Source organism: Candoia aspera, chromosome 2, assembly GCF_035149785.1.
Source record: "Candoia aspera isolate rCanAsp1 chromosome 2, rCanAsp1.hap2, whole genome shotgun sequence".
Taxonomy (NCBI): Eukaryota; Metazoa; Chordata; class Lepidosauria; order Squamata; family Boidae; genus Candoia; species Candoia aspera.
In genome coordinates, this window is record NC_086154.1 from 10778357 (window position 1) to 10805868 (window position 27512).

The 27512-nt window shown below is 49.3% G+C and overlaps 2 protein-coding genes across 10 annotated transcripts in view; both read right to left on the reverse strand.

Moving 5' to 3' along the window:
* The window catches only part of LOC134492100 (zinc finger protein 271-like), a 226221-nt gene that overhangs the window by 115251 nt on the left and 83458 nt on the right, over positions 1-27512 (reverse strand). The window lies entirely within an intron of this gene.
* LOC134492171 (zinc finger protein 850-like) overlaps positions 1-27512 on the reverse strand; it is a 73705-nt gene that overhangs the window by 5559 nt on the left and 40634 nt on the right. The window contains exons 2-3 of one of the 7 annotated variants that reach the window (XM_063296358.1): positions 8853-10742; positions 920-3251 (exon numbers count right to left, since the gene is read on the reverse strand). In XM_063296358.1, coding sequence (XP_063152428.1) covers positions 1253-3251; positions 8853-10723 — 3870 coding nt within the window. In that variant the 5' untranslated portion in view covers positions 10724-10742 and the 3' untranslated portion in view covers positions 920-1252. Of the gene's footprint in view, positions 1-919; positions 3599-7890; positions 10743-27512 lie in introns of those variants that run through there. The other 6 variants (XM_063296354.1, XM_063296352.1, XM_063296355.1 and 3 more) reach the window with 6 other exon arrangements.

Consider the following 27512-nt stretch of genomic DNA (forward strand, 5'->3'; position numbering starts at 1 on the left):
TCGCACGGCCCCCTCAAAGATCCAGAGGGTTTTGAACCATTTCAAGCATTTTCAGCTCCTACACATAATAAAATAGGACGTTATAACAGGTGTGCACAAAAATACGGCACCAAAAAAGGTGGGAAAAGGAGGAAGGAAAAGAGAATTAAACGTAATTTGTATATCTTAAAGTTTAACAACCCTGCAGAGGTTTACATTTGAAGCCCCTCGGAGTTTGAGGCTCCGGCCAAAAGAGCCTCTGGCTTCCTCCACACCGTGGCCTGGTCCTGGCTGTTGAGTGTCCTGCTGCAAAGGGATCATATGCAAAGTGATCTACTAGGAAAAAGAAAGGATTATAACCTGATCTCTGAATTGGTTCCTGAAATGAAGAAACCAGGAATACTCTGGAGTCTTCCGGACTCAGCAAAATTAAAATCATTCATCTGCATAGGTAAATGCCACTTTGCTGCTCCAAATAATTTTCCTCTCTTTACTTGTAGGGATTTTTGGGGAAAACTTAAAAAGAAGCCCTGAGAGAGGAGTGAAAGAAATGGAAACATCTCCCATGTCTCGGGAAGGAGCTTTGCCTTACCTGGGCCCCACAGTCACAGCAGTGCTGACACTACCCAGTTTCTTTCCTTCTCAAAACTTATCAATGGTTCTTGCACAATGCATTTTTAGACATAAAATATTTTCCACTGTGCAATTTTTTTCTCCCATCTCCACCAAAGGGGATGCAACAACGATGTCCCACCCACCAGCCATCAAAGGCTAATAAGCAGGCAACTCCAAGCATATTTGAGCCACAATCTAACTAAAACCTGAGTGCGCCTATATTTTTTGTATTATATCTTTTAGGACCTGCAGCCACTTACTGGGGACTCCCAGAAACACTGACTATGACTCCCAGATATTGTCTGAAAGGGTGTGCTGGCTGGGAAAATCTGGGGCTCGGAATCTGGAGGAAACCCCGGTTGAAGAAGGGTGAAATTCTGCATGTCACATTTCTAGGATCTATGATGATCAATATGCAAATACCACCTCCAAAAATCCTTTTTGCAACAATTGCAATATTTCTGGAAAAGTACATTTCCAGAAACTTCTGCTAATAGCCAGGTTCATGTAATTAACCTTTCTCAAACTAACATTTTCCATTTTTTTTCTCTGCTCCCCCATGTCTAATACTGACACATATATAACTAAAAAGAGTCAGTCCAGAAATTACATACTTAACTTTTCAGCTGGATGACCAATGGGAGATGAGAAGTGAAATTCAAACCTTCTCTACACTCAGCATCTTCTGCCTTATGTGCATTTTCTTGTGTCTGCTAAAGTAGGAATTGTTTGTGAAGCACTGTCCACAGTCTGGGCATTTGAATGGTTTCTCTCCCATGTGTAAACCTACATGTTCTATAAGGATAGACCTAGTACTGAAACTTTTCCCACAATCTGGACACTCATATGGTTTCTCTCCTGTGTGAGTTCTCCGGTGTATCACCAGGTTGGATTTACGAATGAAACTTTTCCCACAATCCAGACACTCATATGGTTTCTCTCCTGTGTGAGTCCTCTGGTGGTTCACCAGGACAGAATTCTGACTGAAACTTTTCCCACAATCTGGACACTCGTACGGTTTCTCTCCTGTGTGAGTCCTGTGGTGTATCACCAGGCTGGACTTCTGACTGAAACTTTTCCCACAATCCGGACACTCATATGGTTTCTCTCCTGTGTGAGTCCTCTGGTGCGTAACCAGGCCGGAATTCAGACTGAACCCTTTCCCACAATCTGGACACTCATATGGTTTCTCTCCTCTGTGAGTCCTCTGGTGTGCCACAAGATCGGAATTCCAACTGAAACTTTTCCCACAATCTGGACACTCATATGGTTTCTCTCCTGTGTGAGTCCTCTGGTGTCTCACCACGCTGGATTTCCAACTGAAACTTTTCCCACAATCTGGACACTCATATGGTTTCTCTCCTGTGTGAGTCCTCTCGTGTATCATCAGGCTGGAATTCCGACTGAAACTTTTCCCACAATCCGGACACTCATACGGTTTCTCTCCTGTGTGAGTCCTCTGGTGTAACACCAGGGTGGAATTCTGACTGAAACTTTTCCCACAATCCGGACACTCATATGGTTTCTCTCCTGTGTGAATCCTCTGGTGTTTGACTAGCATGGACTTCACATTGAAACTTTTCCCACAATCCGGACACTCATACGGTTTCTCTCCTGTGTGAGTCCTCTGGTGTTTCACCAGGCCAGAATTCTGACTGAAACTTTTCCCACAATCCGGACACTCATACGGTTTCTCTCCTGTGTGAGTCCTATGGTGTTTCACCAGGCCGGAATTCTGACTGAAACTTTTCCCACAATCCGGACACTCATACGGTTTCTCTCCTGTGTGAGTCCTATGGTGTATCACCAGATCGGAATTCTGACTGAAACTTTTCCCACAATCTGGACACTCATACGGTTTCTCTCCTGTGTGAGTCCTCTGGTGGATCCCCAGGTGGGAATTCTGACTGAAACTTTTCCCACAATCTGGACACTCATATGGTTTCTCTCCTGTGTGAATCCTCTGGTGTTTCACTAGCATGGACTTCACACTGAAACTTTTCCCACAATCCGGACACGCATATGGTCTCTCTCCTGTGTGAATCCTCTGGTGTTTCACTAGCATGGACTTCACACTGAAACGTTTCCCACAATCCGAACACTCATATGGTTTCTCTCCTGTGTGAGTCCTCTGGTGTTTCACCCGGTGGGAATTCCGACTGAAACTTTTCCCACAATCTGGACACTCATACGGTTTCTCTCCTGTGTGAGTCCTCTGGTGCGTAACCAGGCCGGAATTCAAACTGAACCCTTTCCCACAATCTGGACACTCATATGGTTTCTCTCCTGTGTGAGTCCTCTGGTGTATCACCAGGCAGAAATTCCGCCTGAAACTTTTCCCACAATCCGGACACTCATACGGTTTCTCTCCTGTGTGAGTCCTATGGTGTATCACCAGATCGGAATTCTGACTGAAACTTTTCCCACAATCCGGACACTCATATGGTTTCTCTCCTGTGTGTATCCTCCGGTGTATCACAAGGTTGGATTTACGAATGAAACTTTTCCCACAATCCAGACACTCATATGGTTTCTCTCCTGTGTGAGTCCTCTGGTGTATCACCAGGGAGCTGTTCCAAGTAAAGCTTTTGCCACATTCGGAGCATTTGTATGGCTTTTCTCTGGCGTGGATCCTCTTGTGAATAATCAGCTGTGATCTACAGTCTCTGCTTATCCCACAGATTTCTCTCTCTTTCTGAATTTGGAAATTGTCCCCCTTGAGCTTTTCAGGTAATGTTTCCTTGAGTTCCACATACATACTCATTTTTTTCCAGCTCAAAACTCTCTTCCTGTTTTTCTCTCCCTCGCCTGTCACCTGCTGGGGAAGAAGCGTTTTGGGGTTCTGTGGAGGAAGTTGTTAAATTTTGATTGCTGCCTTGATTTGGTTTCCTTTTTAACACCGCTCCAAATTCTCAGTTGTTGAGAAGGCTCTTATTGGCATCCTTTTCGTCTATAAGATTCACATAAAAGTATCAGTTTAATTATTGTTTATAAACCGGCTGCACAACCTGTGAAAACAAGAACAAAAAAAGCATACATGACAATGAAAAAGCAAAAGCGCCAAAAGGCTAGATTAACCTCAACATTCGTGATGATTCATTTGACACCCAGAAGACTAGGGAGAGCCAAGTGCAGATGATGAAATTCACTTCTTGGCTTGGTTCAGTCACAGATCCTGAGCACTGCAAAGGGTTATCATCAAAGATACCTGCAAATGCTGGGGATAGACTGTACGCATACACGTATGTGCAGAGAGAGAGAATCACAGAAACACACACAGCTGGCATGTTGCAGCGGAGATGCTCATCGGATTCCCCCCCCCCCCCCGCGGAGGAAACGAGGCAGCCCCGCTCGCTCCCGGACTCTCCTCCCACCCGTCCTCCGCTCACCTTCCGGCCGCTGCTGCTCCTCCGACCAACCCCGGGAAGACCACAGAGCGCTCCTCCGCCCCACTCTCTCCCCAGGCAGGAGCCGGAACAGGAAGTTCCTCTGTCCTCCTCCTCTCCTCCGACATCCCCTCTAGCAAGCCAGTACTCTATTCTTTCAGCTCCCCCGCTCCCCCTCCCCTTGGATGTCGGCCCTCAGCAACCACAGACGCCGCTACTGGATTGACAGCTTTCCAGGCGAGGGGGTTGCTTATTCCTGGAGCGCCATCTAGCGACATGAGGCTGAAAGTACACACTCGTACGATCTGTACCCTAAGGCGCTGGCGAGATTTTTTCATTGATTCTGTGCCATCGAGTCCTTTTCGACTGCCGGCGACTACATCGATAGATTTTCTCCATGACGATCTATCCCTAACCTTCCGGGTCTCCCAAGGGTGCATTCATCGCCACTGCAGCTGAGCAAGACGGAAGAAGTGGGAGTTTTTCTGTTTTCTGCAGTCACAATTGCACTCCTGCAAGTCGCTCCAACTCATGCCAGTATTTCTCTCAAGGAGCCGGCAATGGATCTCGTACTCCGTCGCCCGTGCGCGCACACAGCACTCCCCCAGCCAGACTCCCCAGTGCATGCCCACTCACTGAGCCGCAGCGCGGCAGTGCCGTAGCAGCCGCTGGCGCACCCTGCTGCACCCGGCGTCAGCCACCCCCGGGCCCAGCCACGCTTCCCCCTCAGCAGCCACTTTCCCACCTACCAGCTTGCTTGCCAGCCGCCCAGGACTTGTCGTTGCCTGTCTGCACATCATTTCCCCCCAGGATGCTTTCCCTTGGTTTACTTCCTGCTTCTTGCAAATGACATTTTTGTTCAGTTTGTGGGAAAAGTCCCTCACGGAATAAATTTGACGAAGTCTTGAGAAGCAGCAAAAAGATTTTATTAACGTTCTTGCAAGGACGGGTGCCCAGCCAAAACAGGCACACCCCTTCACACAAAGCACGCAGTTTCATTCCCTACTCCCGGCCGTGAAATCCCTCCTCCTGCTCCCCATTGGATAGGTACTTGGGAGTTCACAGCCTATGCGAGATCCCTTTGATTTTGCAGGAAGTCCCGCCTTTGTTTGTATGTCCCATTCCTCACTTTTTACCTCCCCCGGTCCCCTATTTATTCTTTTCCTTATAAGGCAGCTGGCCCCCTTGGAGTAAGTAGGTCAGGGTCTTGTCTGACCACAAAGTTCGCTAGAACTGGTTCTGAGCATATTTTCAGCACCGGTTAGGCAGCTTATTTCCTTTATACCTGCCCTTATGGAGATACAGTCTCCTGTTTCCCCTAACCGCATATCCCACATCCTCAATATACTGACAAGCAAGCCTAGCTACTAGAAAGCAAGCTTCAGTTGGCAAGTTACTGAAAAAGCAAGTTCTGTTCTATTGTAGGCCTTGCAAAAACAACATCGCTATCCTGCCTTTCTCACAAGTTGCAGTGGCGATGAGTGCACCCGTGGGAGACCCGAAAGAACAGGGTAGGGACAGAGCTTCAGGGAGAAAATCCATCGATGTGGTCAACGGGAGTCGAAAAGGACTGGAAGGCACAGAATCAGTGCAAAACCTCCGCCAACGCCTGAGGGAAGAGAGCTGACGAGTGTGTTTTTCAGCCTCATGTCGCTAGATGGCGCTCAAGAAATTTGCAACCCCCCTGCCGAGAAAGCTGTCCATCCAGTAGCTGGGTCAGTGGTTGCTGAGGTCCCACATCCCAGGGGAGGGGGAGCGGGGGAGCTGAAACAATGGAGCATAGGATTGCTAGAGAGGATGCCGGAGGAGAGAAGGAGGGCAGAGGCGCTTCCTCTTCCGGCCCCCCCCTAGGGGGAGAGCGGCGCAGAGGAGCGCTCTGTGGTCTTCCCGGGGTTGGTCGGAGCAGCCGCCGCCGGAAGGTGAGCGGAGGACAGGCGGGAGGAGAGGCAGGAGCGAGCGGGGCTGCCTGGTTTCCTCCGCGGGGGAGAATCGGGTGAACAACTCCGCTGGAAAATGCCAACTTCGTGTGTTTCTGTGATTCTCTCTGTGTGCACGTGTTTGTATGTATACAGACCACTCCTCCCACATATGCACCGTTATAGATTCTCCTGCCACTTGGACTTTTTTACTTTTTACTCCCATTTATATTTATTGATTAGAATAATTTTATATTTGTATATTTTATTTTATTGTATGGCTGTTGTTTTAATTGATCATTGTAAACCACCCAGAGCCCTCTGATGGGGACATATTGAATAAATAAAATAAAGCCCCCCTTTCCCAACCAGGATCAGCGACGAGGGGAAAAAAACCTCGCATGGGAACATTTTCTCTATCATTAATTGCACTAATTTGCAGAGATTTCAGGTGGGGAGGGATCGCAAAAGTCAAGAGGAGGCCACAAGGCGCAGTATTAATGTCGGTTTGAGTGGCAGCAACGCATTTAGCACTGAGGGAGGTTTCAACAGCCATAGGTTATCTTCCTCTCTGCCCCCATTGGCACCTCTGTCTGGTCACCAATCCGCTCTGCACTGATGCTCCCTGCTGCTTATAGGGTCGCGAATACAAGCTTTGGGAGAGGGACTCCCCCCTCAGGATTTCTGGTGAATGTGGAAGCTGGCTCATAACTTTGCCACTCTACCGCTGCAAAATATAGATTTGAAGGAATAAAAACCCCTAAGTCTCTCCTGGTTTCTAGCCTGGGGCCTGAACCACACCACCAGACAGGCTCTTCGTATACCAGAGATGTCCCACAAAATCTACGCATTCGGCTATTCCTGCTGCTCTGACAGCAACTTCAAGGCTGCAGCCTTTTGGGATTTAGTAGGTCCGCCCTACTCTTCAGATGACACATCTTTCTTGTCTTTAGATCCGAGCTTGACACTTTTATGCTGGGGAAATGGAGTGTTCCTCTGATTGGGGACTTGCGTCTTCTGGCCTGTCTCTGGGTACCAGCTCCTCTGGCTTTGACTTTAACAGTAATGTATTGTTAGGTTTTGTGGGGTCTAATTTATCTACTCTTTTTATTCTAAAGGGGTTACTTGCTGGGTATTGCACTATTGCCAGTTTCAGTTTTAACGGGTCTACTTTGTATCTTTGCATATTCAAATTCAATTAATATTCCTTTCTTTCTGTTCCACGCTTAATTCTTAAGCATGAGATAAATTATTGTTAACGTTATCCTTAGACTCATACCCACTGCCCCACTTTTTGCCTTCTGGGGGTTTGGGTGTACGCATGAGACATCTCCCAAAAGAAAAAATATGCAGTCTTTGCAGGATGGTAATCAAAAGAAACAGACGATCTGCCATAAACCCAGGCAGCCATGGCCTCTTCCAAGTCATTCCATTCCCTCTGTCCTATTGTTCCATTTTATTCCCCGAAGACATCAGTATTCTGTGGCCACTAAGTATACTTTGTCCTCACTGGGGTGGATCCTAAATTCTCTTTAAGAATGAAAGATTCTGCATTATCGCACAGCCCCCTCAAAGATCCAGAGGGTTTTGAACCATTTCAAGCATTTTCAGCTCCTACACATAATAAAATAGGACGTTATAACAGGTGTGCACAAAAATACGGCACCAAAAAAGGTGGGAAAAGGAGGAAGGAAAAGAGAATTAAACGTAATTTGTATATCTTAAAGTTTAACAACCCTGCAGAGGTTTACATTTGAAGCCCCTCGGAGTTTGAGGCTCCGGCCAAAAGAGCCTCTGGCTTCCTCCACACCGCGGCCTGGTCCTGGCTGTTGAGTGTCCTGCTGCAAAGGGATCATATGCAAAGTGATCCACTAGGAAAAAGAAAGGATTATAACCTGATCTATGAATTGGTTCCTGAAATGAACAAACCTTGAATTCTCTGGAGTCTTCCGGACTCAGCAAAATTAAAATCATTCATCTGCATAGGTAAATGCCACTTTGCTGCTCCAAATAATTTTCCTCTCTTTACTTGTAGGGATTTTTGGGGAAAACTTAAAAAGAAGCCCTGAGAGAGGAGTGAAAGAAATGGAAACATCTCCCATGTCTCAGGAAGGGAGCTTTGCCTTACCTGGGCCCCACAGTCACAGCAGTGCTGACACTACCCAGTTTCTTTCCTTCTCAAAACTTATCAATGGTTCTTGCACAATGCATTTTTAGACATAAAATATTTTCCACTGTGCAATTTTTTTCTCCCATCTCCACCAAAGGGGATGCAACAACGATGTCCCACCCACCAGCCATCAAAGGCTAATAAGCAGGCAACTCCAAGCATATTTGAGCCACAATCTAACTAAAACCTGAGTGCGCCTATATTTTTTGTATTATATCTTTTAGGACCTGCAGCCACTTACTGGGGACTCCCAGAAACACTGACAATGATTCCCAGATATTTTCTGAAAGGGTATGCTGGCTGGGAATTTCTGGGGCTTGGAATCTGGAGGAAACCCCGGTTGAAGAAGGGTGAAATTCTGCATGTCACATTTCTAGGATCTATGATGATCAATATGCAAACACCACCTCCAAAAATCCTTTTTGCAGCAATTGCAATATTTCTGCAAAAGTACATTTCCAGAAACTTCTGCTGATAGCCAGGTTCATATACTTAACATTTCTCAAACTAACATTTTCCATTTTTTTTCTCTGCTCCCTCATATCTAATACACATATTTTACTAAAAAGAGTCAGTCCAGAAATTACATACTTAACTTTTCAGCTGGATGTCCAATGGGAGATGAGAAGTGAAATTCAAACCTTCTCTACACTCAGCATCTTCTGCTTCATGTGCATTTTCTTGTGTCTGCTAAAGTAGGAATTGTTTGTGAAGCACTGTCCACAGTCTGGGCATTTGAATGGTTTCTCTCCCATGTGTAAACCTACATGTTCTATAAGGATAGACCTAGTACTGAAACTTTTCCCACAATCCGGACACTCATATGGTTTCTCTCCTGTGTGAGTCCTACGGTGTATCACCAGGTTGGATTTACGAATGAAACTTTTCCCACAATCCAGACACTCATATGGTTTCTCTCCTGTGTGAGTCCTCTGGTGGTTCACCAGGTCAGAATTCTGACTGAAACTTTTCCCACAATCCGGACACCCGTACGGTTTCTCTCCTGTGTGAGTCCTCTGGTGTATCACCAGGCTGGACTTCTGACTGAAACTTTTCCCACAATCCGGACACTCATACGGTTTCTCTCCTGTGTGAGTCCTCTGGTGCGTAACCAGGCCAGAATTCAGACTGAACCCTTTCCCACAATCCGGACACTCATATGGTTTCTCTCCTCTGTGAGTCCTCTGGTGCGTCACCAGATCGGAATTCCAACTGAAACTTTTCCCACAATCTGGACACTCATACGGTTTCTCTCCTGTGTGAGTCCTCTGGTGTCTCACCACGCTGGATTTCCGACTGAAACTTTTCCCACAATCCAGACACTCATATGGTTTCTCTCCTGTGTGAGTCCTCTGGTGTATCATCAGGCTGGAATTCTGACTGAAACTTTTCCCACAATCTGGACACTCATATGGTTTCTCTCCTGTGTGAGTCCTATGGTGTATCACCAGGCTGGAATTCTGACTGAAACTTTTCCCACAATCCGGACACTCATATGGTTTCTCTCCTGTGTGAATCCTCTGGTGTTTCACTAGCATGGACTTCACACTGAAACATTTCCCACAATCTGGACACTCATATGGTTTCTCTCCTGTGTGAGTCCTCTGGTGTATCACCAGGCCGGAATTCTGACTGAAACTTTTCCCACAATCTGGACACTCATACGGTTTCTCTCCTGTGTGAGTCCTATGGTGTATCACCAGGCAGAAATTCTGACTGAAACTTTTCCCACAATCCGGACACTCATACGGTTTCTCTCCTGTGTGTGTCCTCCGGTGTATCACCAGATCGGAATTCTGACTGAAACTTTTCCCACAATCTGGACATTCATACGGTTTCTCTCCTGTATGAATCCTCTGGTGGATCCCCAGGTGGGAATTCTGACTGAAACTTTTCCCACAATCCGGACACTCATATGGTTTCTCTCCTGTGTGAATCCTCTGGTGTTTCACTAGCATGGACTTCACACTGAAACTTTTCCCACAATCCAGACACTCGTATGGTTTCTCTCCTGTGTGAATCCTCTGGTGTTTCACTAGCATGGACTTCACACTGAAACTTTTCCCACAATCCGGACACTCATATGGTTTCTCTCCTGTGTGAGTCCTCTGGTGTATCACCAGGCCGGAATTCTGACTGAAACTTTTCCCACAATCCGGACACTCATATGGTTTCTCTCCTGTGTGAGTCCTATGGTGTATCACCAGGCTGAAATTCTGACTGAAACTTTTCCCACAATCTGGACACTCATACGGTTTCTCTCCTGTGTGAGTCCTATGGTGTATCACCAGATCGGAATTCTGACTGAAACTTTTCCCACAATCTGGACACTCATATGGTTTCTCTCCTGTGTGAGTCCTCTGGTGTTTCACCAGGTGAGAATTCTGACTGAAACTTTTCCCACAATCTGGACACTCATACGGTTTCTCTCCTGTGTGAGTCCTCTGGTGTATGACCAGGGAGCTGTTCCAAGTAAAGCTTTTGCCGCATTCAGAGCATTTGTATGGCTTTTCTCTGGTGTGGATCCTCTTGTGAACAATCAGCCGTGATCTACAGTCTCTGCTTCTTCCACAGATTTCCCTCTTTTTCTGAATTTGGAAATTGTCCCCCTTGAGCTTTTCAGGTAATGTTTCCTTGAGTTCCACATACATACTCATTTTTTTCCAGCTCAAAACTCTCTGCCTGTTTTTCTCTCCCTTGCCTGTCACCTGCTGGGGAAGAAGCGTTTTGGGGTTCTGTGGAGGAAGTTGTTAAATTTTGATTGCTGCCTTGATTTGGTTTCCTTTTTAATGCCGCTCGAAATGCTCAGTTATTGAGAAAGCTCTTATTGGCATCCTTTTGATCTGTAAGATTCACATAGAAGTATTAGTTTAATTATTGTTGATAAACCGGCTGCACTACGTGTGAAAAGAAAAACAAAAAAGCATACATTACATTTAAAAAGCAAAAGTGCCAAAAGGCTAGATTGACCTCTAACATTCATGATGATTCATTTGACACCCAGAAGACTAGGGAGAGCCAAGTGCAGATGATGAAATTCACTTCTTGGCTTGGTTCAGTCACAGATCCTGAACAGTGCAAAGGGTTATCATCAAAGATACCTGCAAATGCTGGGGATAGACTGTACGCATACACGTATGTGCAGAGAGAGAGAATCACAGAAACACACACAGCTGGCATGTTGCAGCGGAGATGCTCATCGGATTCCCCCCCGCGGAGGAAACGAGGCAGCCCCGCTCGCTCCCGGACTCTCCTCCCACCCGTCCTCCGCTCACCTTCCGGCCGCTGCTGCTCCTCCGACCAACCCCGGGAAGACCACAGAGTGCTCCTCCGCGCCGCGCCGCTCTCCTCCCAGGCAGGAGCCGGAACAGGAAGTTCCTCTGTCCTCCTCCTCTCCTCCGACATCCCCTCTAGCAAGCCAGTACTCTATTCTTTCAGCTCCCCCGCTCCCCCTCCCCTTGGATGTCGGCCCTCAGCAACCACAGACGCCGCTACTGGATTGACAGCTTTCCAGGCGAGGGGGTTGCTTATTCCTGGAGCGCCATCTAGCGACATGAGGCTGAAAGTACACACTCGTACGATCTGTACCCTAAGGCGCTGGCGAGATTTTTTCATTGATTCTGTGCCATCGAGTCCTTTTCGACTGCCGGCGACTACATCGATAGATTTTCTCCATGACGATCTATCCCTAACCTTCCGGGTCTCCCAAGGGTGCACTCATCGCCACTGCAACTGAGCAAGACGCAAGAAGTGGGAGTTTTTCTGTTTTCTGCAGTCACAATTGCACTCCTGCAAGTCGCTCCAACTCATGCCAGTATTTCTCTCAAGGAGCCGGCAATGGATCTCGTACTCCGTAGCCCGTGCGCGCACACAGCACTCCCCCAGCCAGACTCCCCAGTGCATGCCCACTCACTGAGCCGCAGCGCGGCAGTGCCGTAGCAGCCGCTGGCGCACCCTGCTGCACCCGGCGTCAGCCACCCCCGGGCCCAGCCACGCTTCCCCCTCAGCAGCCACTTTCCCACCTACCAGCTTGCTTGCCAGCCGCCCAGGACTTGCGACTTCCTGCCAGTGTGCCCAGTGACTTTACTTGTTGGAAGTCGGCAGGAAGTTGGGAGGCGGTCCTCGCCTAACAGCAACGGGGACCCACACTGAAAGTCCTCGTCCAGTTCTGAGACATCCCTCCTGAAAGTGTCCTGTCTGACTTGATAAAAGGCACCTTCATTTAATTAAACAGCTGTTTTAAACCCTGTCATTAAATGGTTTCCTCCAAAAGTTTGGAAGGAGCATTATGGTATTTTCTTGTAATAGTTCCAAAAACTTGGTGGGAGGGAACCCATGACTGGGATCTACTAATAGAAGGATATAACGTGTTCCAAAGAAACGGACCCAACAAAAGAGGAGGAGGACTTATATTGTATGTAAAGAATTACTACACCTGCAGAGAAATACATGGTATCAAGGATGAATGCCTTCTTGGAGACATTTGGGTAAATATTAGGGGAAAAAGAGCTGACACTGCCATAGGGGTGCACTAAAGGCCACCCAACCAAGCAGAGGAGATAGAAGAACGTTTTGCAAATCAGTTGGTGCTGGTGTCCAGGAAACACACCACTGTAGTAATGGGGGACTTTAACCACCCAATGGAAAGAGGGGCTCATAACGAGCAGAATACCAGCAAACAGCCCGAACCTGCAGGGACAGAGTCAGGAAGGCTCAGGCTCAAAGAGTAACTAGAAAAGTTCCTCTCAATATGTAAGCAGCAAGAGGAAAGTCAAAGACAAGGTTGGTCCTCTAGTAGGAGAAGATGGCAAGGAGGTGGCGGGAAGGAGGAAGAAGGCAGAACTGCTGGATTCCTCTTCTGCGTCTGTCTTTACGCAAAAGCAGAAAATAGTCCAACCTGTCAAAAGCAGCACAGAGGAGGGAGGCAGAAGAGGAAAGCAGGTCCAACTAGGTGAGGAACTGCCAAGAGAAGGCCCAGCTGCTCTGACCGGGTTCCAGTCTCCTGGGCCGGACGGTTTGCATCCCAGGGTGCTGAAGGAGCTGGCGGATGTAACCTCGGAACCACTGAATGAGATTCCTGAGGGCTCCTGGAGCACGGGGGAACCACCTGAGGGCTGGAAAAGAGCCGATGTGGTCCCAATCTTTAAAAAGGGGGGAAAAGTGGATCCAGGAAACTACCGACCAATCCGCTTGACGTCAATACCTGGGAAAATCCTGGAAAAGGTAAACAAGCAGCGGTGTCATGAGCACCGTTCAGCTGAATGCATCAGCACAACGGCACACATAACAATACCACGGAAACAAGAGTAAGGGATTAAAAGATAAGCAAAGCAACGCACAACAACAGACACAGACCCCGAGGAGAAGGGAACGACCCCGGCCGGAAAAACCAGTCAAGAGAACACAAAGGGGGAAGAAAGAGCAACAAAGACAGGGCGGATCACGAGGCACACCTGAAGCTGTCAGCAGGAACGCAAAGGGTATCGCCCAGCTGAAAGCAATCACCGGCCGGAGGAAGAAAACGATTATGAGAGAAGCCCGGGGCACCAGCAGGGGCCCCGCGACCCCTCACCTACCGGCAACGAAGCATACAGGACTTGGGAGGACGACACAACCCAAGGTGGGGGGGGCGCTGACCGGCGTGGGCTATTTAAACCCCGTACCGGCGCGCTCCCTTCACTCTCAGCTTTTTCTAGCTATGCACTATGCTGAAATAAACCAGAACCTGATCTTCCCTAAATTAGTGTCTGTGGTTTACTCAGTAGTAGGCAGCGCATGACATAAAGCTGAGAGTCATAAACTCAGCCTCGCCAAGCCCCACCGGACAACAACGAGCCGCGGAAGGAACAGACGGCGAGAAGAACACGAGCGGAGAGCGATGGAGCCGACGTGTCGCAGCCTGCACGGGCGAGCCGCACGGCGAGAGGCGGAGGAGAACCGACAGAGGCCAGAGGCAGTGCGGACCCCAGGAGCCACGGACACCCTCCTGGCCCATCCCGAGCCTCAGCCCCACCCCCGGAGGGAGGCGGAGGCAACCCGACCATGGGAGGGAGCAACATGCCTCCCGAGACCCGCGGAGACCTCCCCGCCCCACATCGCACCCCAGCCACAGGCGTGGAGCTTCAGCCCAACTGCAAGAAACGCGGTGGAGGACGGGGGGACGAACCAGCCGATTCGCTCCCAAGTTGAGGGAGCTGACCAGCGGACGGAAACGCCTGACCCCCACCGGTGGCCCAACTACGCGGAGACGCCGACCGGTCCGATCACAGCTGCGGCGCAGACCTTGGACCGAGAAACGCAAGCCAGACTCACGGCCATGGAAGCCCAACTAAGGGACCTCGGGACCATGCTGCAGTCGCTAATGTCCTCCATGCCTCACATGAACATACCCGTGCAGGTACACACCCCTATTCAAACCCCGAGCAGGTCGTGGCACCCCCATAGGCCAAAAGCTAACAGGCACACTTCCCCGGCAGAAGAAGCCATGGGACAGGACGTGAGGAGAGGGGATCCACCGAACACCAGGGCCCCAAAGGACTTCCCCATTTTCTTCGACAGGAACCCCGCGAAGCTGTCGTTTTTCGTCACGAACGCCAGGGAGTTCATGGGGCAGCACGGACACTCCTTTGACTCCGAAGCGGACAAAATCGCAGCCGTGGCAATCAAGTTGCAAGACAGGGCGGCGGACTGGTACGTCCAAATGTACGAGTCCAATTCCCCAGCCCTCTCTGACTTCCACGCCTTCATCACTGAGATGAAGCACTATTTTGAGGACCCGCTAGCCAAGGAGAGGGTTAAAAGTGCGCTTCAAGCCCTCAAACAGAGCGCACAAACTGTCGCAGACTACACCCTCGAATTTAAAGCCCTCGCAGGGAAGATTAATGACTGGTCCGAGACTACCCTGCTAGAGATGTTCAAAAGGGGCCTCAGCCGCGAGGTACTCCAAGGGGCACTCTACCGGGATGACCCGGAGACACTGCAAAGCTGGATCTACCTAGCGGGGAGAGCGGAACACGCTCAGCGCACGTTCTTAATGACGACGGCAGAGGACAAAACAAGCACCAGCCCAAAGGTACCCGCGCCACACTTGGGGCTGGCCGGTCCCACGTACCAAAAGAAGAATTTTGCTTGCGGACCCTGCGCGAAGTGCGGGAAAATGGGGCACAAAGCGGCAGACTGCTTCTCCAACAGAACACTAACTAACGCTCCCAAACCCACACCGAAAACGACGTTCAAACCAACTAACCCACCGCCGCCCCCCCCCACCGGATGACCGGAGCCACAGCGACACCGGACGAAGACTTGGACGCTTACTGGGTGGGGGAGGATGCCGAAGTCCCAGACCGGCTGGCGGGAAACGCTCCCCGCCTGCCTTAAAACGCGCGAGGCAGGCGGTGGGACAGGGGCGCGAAACACATAGACAGAGCGACGAAAGCTCCGTAATAATGGGGACAATCAGGCTTTCCTTCGGCAACAGAGCCACCACGGCTGCGGCACTAGTGGACTCGGGGTGCTCCAAGAACCTGATCCACCCCGACATCGTCGCCAAGCTCGACCTGCCTTGCCTCCCCCTCCCCACACCGCTGGCTTTCCACCAAATGGAGAGCTCAACAGCGGGAGGGAAACCAGCCACGACGCAGACCGAGCCTGTCACCCTGCAAATGGGCACCCACACCGAGCGAACATCTTTTGTGGTAACCCACATAGGGCGACCCATCATAGTACTAGGAATACCGTGGCTCGCGACCAACAACCCGCGCATTAACTGGAAGACCCGCACCTTCCAATTCGATGATGGCACATACCGGGCGCCAGTTCCGGCGGGCAGGATCAACCCCACAGTGGGAGGGGCAGAGGCAGCAGCCCAGGACAACACAGCAACCCCAGAAGACCTACCTGAACAATATGCTGATTTCTCAGAGGTCTTCAGGGAAGAGGAGGCGGACCAACTACCCCCCCACCGCAAGACGGACTGTAGAATTGAGCTGCTTCCCGATGTCCCCTTACCCAGGCCGAAGATTTACTCGATGACCCCGAAGGAGATGACAACCCTCTGGGAGTTCATCGATAAAAACCTCGCTAGGGGTTTCATAGAGCCAGCATGCTCACCGGTCGGAGCGCCCGTCCTATTCCGAGAGAAAAAAGACGGCACCTTATGGCTCTGCACCGACTACCAGGGCCTCAATGCGGTGTCCCTATCCAATAAATACCCCCTACCCCTCGTGAAAGACATGCTCGCCCACCTGTCCACAGGAAGAGTATTCTCCAAACTGGACCTCCGCGAGGCTTATTACAGGATCTGAATCAGGGAGGGGGACGAATGGAAAACAGCGTTCAACTGCCCCCTAGGCGCCTTTCAGTACAGGGTACTGCCATTCGGACTAGCGGGGGCCCTGGGAGTGTTCATGCAGCTCATCAATGAGGTACTGCATGAACACCTGTTCAAAGGGGTACTAGTTTACATAGATGACGTCCTCATCTACACCCAGACGCACGAAGAACATGTAACCCTAGTCAGGCAAGTCCTCGAAAAGCTAAGAAGGGCAAAGCTCTATGCCAAACCATCGAAGTGCGAATTCCATAAAGCACGCCTAGACTGCCTGGGGTACCGAATCTCCGGCAAAGGCATAGAAATGGACCCCGCAAAAGTCGAGGCGGTGGTGAATTGGGAACGCCCACGTAACAGGCGCCAACTTCAAAGCTTCCTCGGCTTCGCGAACTTCTACAGGTCATTCGCACGGGGGTTCGCGGAGATAGCCCTCCCCCTAACAGACCTCCTCAAAACTAAAGGAGTTGGGGACACACGGCGAGCCAAGAACCCAGGGACAGTACTAAATTGGACTCCCGCGTGTCAGACAGCGTTCAACAGACTGAAAGCGCTGTTCACCACGGAGCCAATCCTCGCACATCCGGACCCAGAACAGCCGTTCGTGGTCCAAGCCGACGCCTCAGACTTCTCCCTGGGGGCCATACTGCTCCAAAAGGACCCTGCAGGAATCCTGAAACCATGCGCCTACCTGTCAAGGAAATTCTCGGAGACGGAAAGGCGCTGGCATGTATGGGAGAAGGAGGCGTTCGCGGTAAAATCGGCGCTAGAAACATGGAGGCATCTACTGGAAGGAGCCACCCAACCATTCGAGGTCTGGACAGACCACCGGAACCTCGAGGCCCTCCGGACGCCCAGACGCCTCAGCCCGAAACAGGTCAGATGGGCCCAATTCTTCAGCCGCTTTAACTTTCAACTGAAGTTCATACCGGGCAAAAAGAACTTCCTGGCTGACGCCCTCTCCCGACTGCCCCAAGACGAAGAGCCCATCCCAGATATGATTGGGACGGTCCTATCCGCCTCCCAGCTGGGGATGGCAGTGACCACCCGAAGCAGCGCTCAGAAACAGCTCAACCCCACATCTCAACCGACGGCAAGCCAACCAGTGACCAGACGGCGCCACCCGCGACTGCCAGGAGGAATACACGCGGACCTCACCGCCGCCCTCAAAACCGACCCCTGGCTACTAGCAAACCCCGACAAGGTGACAATGGAACAGGACTTAGCATGGGGGGAAGGCAGAATATATGTCCTGGACTCGCAGCGCCAGGCAATCCTGTGCAGATCACACAACAGCAAACAAGCGGGACACTTTGGGTTTCTAAAGACCCTGCACCTAACACGACGACAATTCTGGTGGCCCGCATTGAGACGGGACGTGAAGGCCTACGTAGCATCCTGCCCGATATGCGCTATGGCCAAACGGGCACCGGGTAAGCCCCCGGGACTACTACAAATGGTGGCGGAGCCCTCCCGACCATGGGAGGAAATCTCCATGGATTTTATAGTAGATCTACCACCCAGCCAGAAGAAAACAACCATTTGGGTGGTGAAAGACTACTTTTGTAAACAAGCACACTTCATCCCCTGCTCATCAGTCCCGTCCGCCCAGCAGCTGGCTAAACTTTTCCTCGTACACGTGTACAGGTTACACGGATGTCCCGTACGCGTGGTGACCGACAGGGGCACATAATTCACCTCGAAATTCTGGCGGGCTTTTCTAAAACTGATTGGGACCCAACAAGCCCTATCCACAGCCTGGCATCCCCAGACAGACGGAGCCACAGAGATCCTCAATGCCACCCTAGAACAATTCCTACGCTCATATACCAATTACCACCAAGACGACTGGGTCGACCTGCTTCCGTTTGCAGAAGTCGCATACAATAACGCCATTCACACAAGTACAGGGAAAACCCCATTCGAAGTAGTCTCCGGGCGCGAGTTCGTACCCATACCGGAGCTACCGCAACCCCCGGGACCCCAAGTGGGTGCTAGTGACTGGGGACGGAAGATAGCAGAATCATGGCCAATAATCACAGCAGCGCTGAAGGAAGCACAGTCCGCCTACAAAGAACAGGCTGACAAGCACCGGCGCCAGCAACCGACATTCCAGGCAGGGGATATGGTCTACCTATCCACCAAATTCATGAAATCACCTCAACCCTCGAAGAAACTGGGGCCTAAGTATATTGGGCCGCTTCGAGTAACACAGATAGTGAACCTGGTGGCAGTACGCCTGGACCTGCCGCACAATCTAAGGAGACTCCACCCGGTATTCCACAGCAGCCTCCTGAAACCAGCAACCACCTCCCGATGGCACCCAAGCATGCCTCTGCCCTCCCCAGTGATGATTGACGGCCAACAACATTTCGAAGTAAAAGAAATACTTGATTCCCGCTGTCAACGGGGCACACTATACTATTTAGTGAAATGGAAACACTTCCCCCACCCAGAATGGGTGGCGGCTCAACACGTTAAGGCACCGGACCTGACCCGAGCATTCCACACGACGTACCCCAACAAACCAAAGGGGCGCCCAGCCGAACCGGCCCCTAGGACACACTTCCCCCCTCGGGCCTCCCCACCCCACCCGCGTCGCCCCCAGGGGAAGGGACCCCCCAAGCCTGCAACTTGAGTAGACCTCCTCCCCCCTGAGACTCACCCTCCCCCCACCCTCTCTGGGCCCACTGGGGAGAGAAGATTGGCCATAGGTGCATCGCCAGAGGGCAAATGGCCAGGATGCACACATGACAACACGACAAACATCAAACAAAACAATCAACAAAGCAAAAACATAAGGATCCTACCTGGAGCTGAAACAGCACCCAACCAGCCACGCCTCCTCTCACGACGAACTGAGCAAGAACGAGTAGGGTGTGGTCGAGGCATGCGCACTCGCAGGGTGTGGTCGAGGCATGCGTACTCGGAACACACCAAAAAAAGATGGAAACGAGGTAGAGGGCGGAGCAAGGGGAGGGGTGAAAGCACTCCGGTGGGAAATACAAGAAAAAAAAAATTTTTTTGACAGCTCTCCCGGAAAAAACCGGAATGCCGGGGGGGGGCTACCATTCGAAAGGGGGGCAGTATGTCATGAGCACCGTTGAGCTGAATGCATCAGCACAACGGCACACATAACACTACCATGGAAACAAGAGTAAGGGATTAAAAGATAAGCAAAGCGACGCACAACAACAGACACAGACCCTGAGGAGAAGGGAACGACCCCGGCCGGAAAAACCAGTCAAGAGAACACAAAGGGGGAAGAAAGAGCAACAAAGACAGGGCGGATCACGAGGCACACCTGAAGCTGTCAGCAGGAACGCAAAGGATATCGCCCAGCTGAAAGCAATCACCGGCCGGAGGAAGAAAACGATTATGAGTGAAGCCTGGGGCACCAGCAGGGGCCCCGCGACCCCTCACCTACCGGCAACGAAGCATACAGGACTTGGGAGGATGACACAACCCAAGATGGGGGGGGCGCTGACCGGCGCGGGCTATTTAAACCCCGTACCGGCGCGCTCCCTTCACTCTCAGCTTTTTCTAGCTATGCACTATGCTGAAATAAACCAGAACCTGATCTTCCCTAAATTAGTGTCTGTGGTTTACTCAGTAGTAGGCAGCGCATGACAAGCGGGTTTCTGAGAACCAGAAATGAACAAGGCGATTACCAGAAGCCAGCATGGGTTTCTTAAGAACAGGTCATGCCAAGCAAATCTTATTGCCTTCTTTGATCAAGTGACTAAATTAGTGGACCACGGAAATGCTGTGGATATAATATACTTAGATCTCAGTAAGATTCAGAAGGACCTTGACAGACGTGAGCCCTGGGCCCTATCCAAGAAGGTGAAGTTCAGTGGAGAGAAATGTAAGGTCCTACACTTAGGCAGGAAAAACCAGATGCACATCTAGCGGGTGTAAAAATGGCAGAAACCTTCTTCTCCAGTGTAAATTGTACAGCTCATTAAAGAACTAAACATACAATTGAAAAGCTCCATGTGTTGTGCTGTTCAGTGAGGTGGGCCGACCTGAACAAGAATGGGAGCCCGCAGCAGTACCTGGACAGGTAAGAGGGGCAGATCCAGGGCTGCCCGTTGGCCAAGCCCAGGACGCCTCTCAGGCCTCTATCACCAGGTCTCCAGCCGCCCTTGCCTCCTCCTAGCACGGGTCTTGCCCAGGGAGGGGGCACCTCTACCCTACCTGCCCTCTGAACCAAAGATCCTCCTCTTCTGACCCTCCAGACCTTTTAGCTGCTCATCATTCCTGACAGCAACAAGGGAACGTGGGAAACCTTCTGGAAAACACCAGGCAGCCTTCTGCTAGGTGCTGGAGGGGGGAAGTGGAGGGCTCGGAGGAGGGATTTTAAGGAGACCAGAGAGCCATCTGCAGAAGCAGCAACTTGGGAGGACAAGCAGAAAACCTCGCAAATAAGACAGGGAATCAGAAGGCGAGTGGGGGTGGGGGGGACCGCTGGGAAAAGCCCATCTCCTCCCTCCCCCCCAAGGACTCCCCCTTCCCTTTTTGCACCTGTGGATTCCCCCTCCTCCTCCTCACTGCTCCCCCCCCACTCGGGATCCAATTGCCCTCTGGTGAGATAGATGCCCACCTGGCACCATTTCTGTGCCCCTTCCTGCAGTGGGGGGGATTCTGCAGCCCTGGCATGTGCAGGCGGCTGGTGACCAGTAAAGGCAGCAGGTGCGGCAGAGTTCGACCCTCCCTTTCCCTTTTCCTCCCTCCCTCGCCCTGCACGTCTCTCTTTCCTCTCTAGCCCGAAAGGAGAAGCTCTCTGCGTTTAACCCCTTCATTTAAGCCGGGCGGGGAGGGGGCGGTGGTGGGGCTCAGCAAGTAAAAGTCTCCCAGCCGGGAGCCCCATAAGAGGGGATAACCCACATCACCACCACCCTCGGAAAGCTAGAGAATCAAAAGAAATTGAGATCAAGACTGAAAAAGAAAGTTGCATGCGCAAATCTGCACTTACAGCTGCCAATTAGTAATTCATCGCTATGGAAGATGGCTGAGACAGTCTACCGTTTGCAGCTCCTGCCCATAATAAAATGGGACGTCATAACAGGTGTGCACAAAAATACGGCACCAAAAAAGAGCAAGAGAGAGGAAGGAGGAGAAAATTAAATATAATTTGAAAATTTAAAGCTTAACAACTTTGCAGAGGTTTACATCTGAAGCCCCTTGGAGCTTGAGGCTCAGGCCAAAAGAGCCTCTTGCTTCCTCCCCACCGCCTGCCTGGTCCTGCTTGTTGAGTGTCCTTCTGCAAAGGGATCATATGCAAAGTGATCTACCAGGAAAAATAAGTAGGTTCTCCTTCTCAGACTGAATGAACTCCCTTTTCAAACCACAACATTGTAACATGAGAAATCCTGCAAATCTAGGGCTAGCAGATCAGACTATAGAAATTCAGAGGACCACTGGACAGTCGCAAAGATATTTTCTAGTGGTCCTCCAGATTTTTGTAGCTCTAAGTGACCTGATTGGAGTGCAAAAAAGCATGGCAGAATTGGTGCAGGTAGTCCTCGACTTAGAAGCACAATTGGGACCAGAACTTCTGTTGCTATGCGAGGCAGCTGTTAAGTGAGTCACACCCAATTTTACGATCTTTTTTGACATGATCATTAAGCAAATCCGGCTTCCCCCATTCACTTTGCTGTCAGAAGCCAGCTGGGAAGGTCATGAATGGCGATCACATGACCCCGGGATGCTGCAACCATCGTAAATACATGCTGGTCACCAGGCGCCAGAATTTTGGTCACGTGACTGCAGGGATGCTGCAACAGTCCTAAGTGCAAGGACCAGTCAGGAGTCACTTAACGTGAATTAACATAACATGAGTTATGATAGGAAAGGGAAAAAAAATAAGATAAAATGGGTTATTGCATTAAAGTATTAGGATATTGCAATTAGTCAGACTGATGAAGCCCCCTAGTTACATGGAACAATATTAATCCGAGTGAAGATGAGCTCTTGACAAACTGGTCAGCTACCTTCTTGCTATATTAAGGCTGATTTTAAAGCCAGTTTTTATTTTCATAAAGATAGCAAGTGTATCACAGTGATTAAGGACTTTGACTGTGTGGACCATAACAAATTGTGGCAAGTTCTTAGCGGTATGGGGATGCCAAGTCATCTTGTCTGCCTCCTGAAGAATCTGTATAACGACCAAGTAGCAACAGTAAGAACAGACCACGGAACAACGGACTGGTTTAAGATTGGGAAAGGAGTACGGCAGGGCTGTATCCTCTCACCCTACCTATTCAACTTGTACACAGAACACATCATGCAACATGCTGGGCTTGAGGAATCCAAGGCTGGAGTTAAAATCGCTGGAAGAAACATTAACAATCTCAGATATGCAGATGATACCACTTTGATGGCTGAAAGCGAAGAGGAACTGAGGAGCCTTATGATGAAGGTGAAAGAAGAAAGTGCAAGAGCTGGCTTGCAGCTAAACCTCAAAAAAATCAAGATTATGGCAACCAGCTTGATTGATAACTGGCAAATAGAGGGAGAAAACGTAGAAGCAGTGAAAGACTTCGTATTTCTAGGTGCGGAGGTTACTGCAGATGCTGACTGCAGTCAGGAAATCAGAAGACGCTTAATCCTTGGGAGAAGAGCAATGACAAATCTCGATAAAATAGTTAAGAGCTCTTGACAAACTAGTCAGCTACCTTCTTGCTATATTAAGGCTGATTTTAAAGCCAGTTTTTATTTTCATAAAGATAGCAAGTGTATCATAGTGATTAAGGACCAGGGAGACCTACATACCATTCCCACTAGAACAGTTTCTCTCGGCAAATCCTAGATGTCTCAACCAACTCCCAGAATTATCACCAATGTCTAAGCTGGCTGGGAATTTTGGAAACTGAAGTCCCCACACCCAGAAATTATCAGGTTTGGGGAACTCTGCACAAGCCCACAGAGCTGAGTGGGCAGCTTTGGGCCAGCCACTTTTTCTCAGCCCAGCCTACCTTGCAGGATTGTTGTTGAAAGAATAAAGGGCAAAAATCCTTCTTGGTCATCACGCCACAATCATCACGGAATGGGAAGGGTATTTTCAGGGTTTATATGGACAAGAAACTGTACCTCTGGCAATGATTTTGTGACCACAGAATTTATTCCTAGTAATTTGGAGTGGTAGAGTCCAGCATTAGCATCTCTATTTACAGATGTTGAACAAAATGTTGAGCCTCCCCTCAAGAATGAGATCCAGCCATAATCCCAATTTATTAAAAAAATGGCCAGGGATGAACATGAATAATTTAGTAATTTAGGGTTGTTCCCCCTTCCAGCCTACCTCACAGGGTTGTTGTGAAGATAAATTGGAGATGAATCCCGTAAGGACCTTCGAATCAAGGGTGGGATTAATACACCCCACCCCCCCCCCGTACAAAAGCAGAGTATTGAAGACAACCACTTCCCCCACGATGGTCCCTGCTGGAGATGGAAAATACTAGATCCAGTCCTCTGGGAAGAGCTAAGCGCCGTACATAGCAGCACAAAGCGGTTGGTTGTCAGCACCCACCAGAGACTGGGGGGAAATGGTTGCAGCAACGTTTATTTCTTAAACTTTTGGCCTAGGGTCTGCCTTCTGCACTGATTTTTTTCCTCCCCGCGATTCACTCGGATTGCAATGAGGAGCAAGAACTGCATTTTCTCCTGCGGACCGGCCTCAAATCCCCACTCTGCCAGGTCGCTCTAGCTCAGTGTTTCTCAACCTCAGCGAGTTTTAAGATCTGTGGACTTCAACTTTTAAATTAAATTACATTAAATTGAAATTCTGCTCCTAAATAACCTGTTTCTCGGGCTTTTTTTTCTACAGACTGCCATTTCATTAACAAAAGCTTTACTCTGTTCTGATTCCCATAGCCATTTAAAAGAAGCAGAACTTGTACTTGTCATATGGTTGTGATTTGTAAGAGTCTGTTTGATTTTGCGGGAGCCACTGCTGCATCTGTCCGGTGCTTGCCGCAGATGAGGCACAACGGAATAGGACAACTTGGATCACCAGTGCGTGTAAAACCCACGGGTGAATAGCTCCCATTGTAAAGACAGACTTTTTTTGAGTCCGTTGTTGTACCAGTGCAGAGAAATGCCTGGTAAAAATTTAAATTCTTCAATATCATTATCATCATTAAACTTACCGGTATTGTCTGCTCTAGAACCCTCCTCTCAAACACCTCCTCTTCAAAAACCACCAAACTGGACCCTCAGACATGACCAAATGAGTATTTAAAATAATGGGATAAAATAACTACAGGAAGTCCTCACTTAAGAACTGTTCGTTTTGTGTCGCTTCAGACTTCAACGGTGCTGAAAAACCAACTTATGATCGGTCCTCACACTTACGACTGTCACAGTGTCCCTGTGGTTCCATGATCACAATTTGAGTGCTTGGAAACCGGTTCGCATTTATGACCTTCACACTGTACCATGGTCATGTGATCGCCACTTTCAACCTCCCAGGCCAGCTTCTGGCAAGCAAAATCAATGGCGACGGAGTGATTTATTTAAAAAATTATTTCTGGCAACACTCTTGCAGTGATGAGCAGAGACCAACAAAAACAACTCTTTCTGAGCCCTCTGGCAGTGAACTATAGGACTGTTTTATTCAGTTGAATCCATTCTTAATTTTTGACACGAAATAGGGGAGACTGTTGATAACAGGTGAATGCTACATTGCAGGAAGGGAGGGATATATTGAAGGAAGCAGAGGGAGAAGTGCATTTTTCAAGAAATTACTGGGGTCAAAAGGTTGAGAAAGGCTGGTTTGGAGTGTCCTGATTAAAGCTTTGGGAGAAGCACCCTGCCCGCAAGATTTCTGGTGAATGTGAACACTTGCTCACAACTTTCTAGCTCTGCCAGTCCCTGCAGTTTTGTTGGCAAGGCTTTTTGGAAGTGGTTTGCCATTGCCTGCTTCCTAGGGCTGAGAGAGAGGGACTGGCCCAAGGTCACCCAGTTGGCTTTGTGCTTAAGGCAGGACTAGAGCGTCTCCCGGTTTCTAGCCTGGGGCCTGAACCACTGCACCAGACTGGATCTTCTTACATCGGATACTCCCCACAAAATCTACCCTTTCCTGCTGCTCCAACAGCAAATTCAAGGCTGCAGCCTTTCAAGATCTAGTCCGACATCTTTGAAATCAGCTCCCCCTTACTCTTCAGATGACACATACTTTTTGTCTTTAAATCTGAGCTTGACACTTTTATTCTGAAGAAATGGAGTGTTCCTCTGACTGGGGACTCGTGTCTTCTGGGCTGGCCCCGGAGGCCAGTTCCTCTGGCTTGTATCTTGTGTCTTGTTTAATTTGGTTTGATTTTATTAGTAACTAGACAAGCCAGTTTCAGCAAAGGATCGTTACCTTGTCGTGGTGCTGGAGCTTGAGCACCTCAATGATGCCATGAGCTAAACCGTGAAGGGCCACCCAAGACGGGAAGGTCATGACAGAGAGGTCAGACTAAATGCGATCCCTGGGGAAGGTAATGGCAACCCACCCCAGTATTCTTGCCATGAAAACTAAATGGATCAGTACAACCAGAGATATGTCGGTATACCATCGGAAGATGAGACCCCCAGGTCGGAAGATGGTCAAAATGCTACTGGGGAGGAACAGAGGATGAGTTCAACTAGCCCCAGACGTGATGATGCAGCTAGCTCAAAGCCGAAAGGACGGCTAGCGGCCGACGGTGCTGGTGGTGAATGGCGAATCCGATGTTCTAAGGATCAACACACCATTGGAACCTGGAATGTAAGATCTATGAGCCAGGGCAAATTGGATGTGGTTATTGGTGAGATGTCAAGATTAAAGATAGACATTTTGGGCGTCAGTGAACTGAAATGGACTGGAATGGGCCACTTCACATCAAATGACCACCAGATCTACTACTGTGGACAAGAGGACCACAGAAGAAATGGAGTAGCCTTCATAATTAATAGTAAAGTGGCTAAAGCAGTGCTTGGATACAATCCAAAAAATGACAGAATGATCTCAATTCGAATTCAGGGCAAGCCATCTAACATCACAGTGATCCAAATATACGCCCCAACCACAAATGCTGAAGAAGCTGAAGTAGAGCAGTTCTATGAGGATCTGCAGCACCTACTGGACAACACACCTAAAAGAGATGTTATTTTCATCACAGGAGACTGGAATGCTAAGGTGGGCAGTCAAATGACACCTGGAATTACAGGTAAGTATGGCCTGGGAGAACAAAACGAAGCAGGACATAGGCTGATAGAATTTTGCCAAGACAATTCACTCTGCATAACAAACACTCTCTTCCAACAACCTAAGAGACGGCTTTATACATGGACTTCACCAGATGGACAACACCGAAATCAGATTGACTACATCCTTTGCAGCCAAAGGTGGCGGACATATGTACAGTCGGTAAAAACCAGACCTGGAGCTGACTGTAGTTCAGATCATGAACTTCTTCTTGCACAATTTAGGATCAGACTAAAGAGATTAGGGAAGACCCACAGATCAGCTAGATATGAGCTCACTAATATTCCTAAGGAATATGCAGTGGAGGTGAAGAATAGATTTAAGGGACTGGACTTAGTAGATAGGGTCCCGGAAGAACTCTGGACAGAAGTTGGCAGCATTGTTCAGGAGGCGGCAACAAAATACATCCCAAAGAAAGAGAAAACCAAGAAGGCAAAATGGCTGTCTGCTGAGACACTAGAAGTAGCCCAAGAATGAAGGAAAGCAAAAGGCAACAGTGATAGGGGGAGATATGCCCAATTAAATGCAAAATTCCAGAGGTTAGCCAGAAGAGATAAGGAATTATTTTTAAACAAGCAATGCGCGGAAGTGGAAGAAGACAATAGAATAGGAAGGACAAGAGACCTCTTCCAGAAAATTAGAAACATCGGAGGTAAATTCCAGGCCAAAATGGGTATGATCAAAAACAAAGATGGCAAGGACCTAACAGAAGAAGAAGAGATCAAGAAAAGGTGGCAAGAATATACAGAAGACCTGTATAGGAAGGATAACAATATCGGGGATAGCTTTGACGGTGTGGTCAGTGAGCTAGAGCCAGACATCCTGAAGAGTGAGGTTGAGTGGGCCTTAAGAAGCATTGCTAATAACAAGGCAACAGGAGACGACG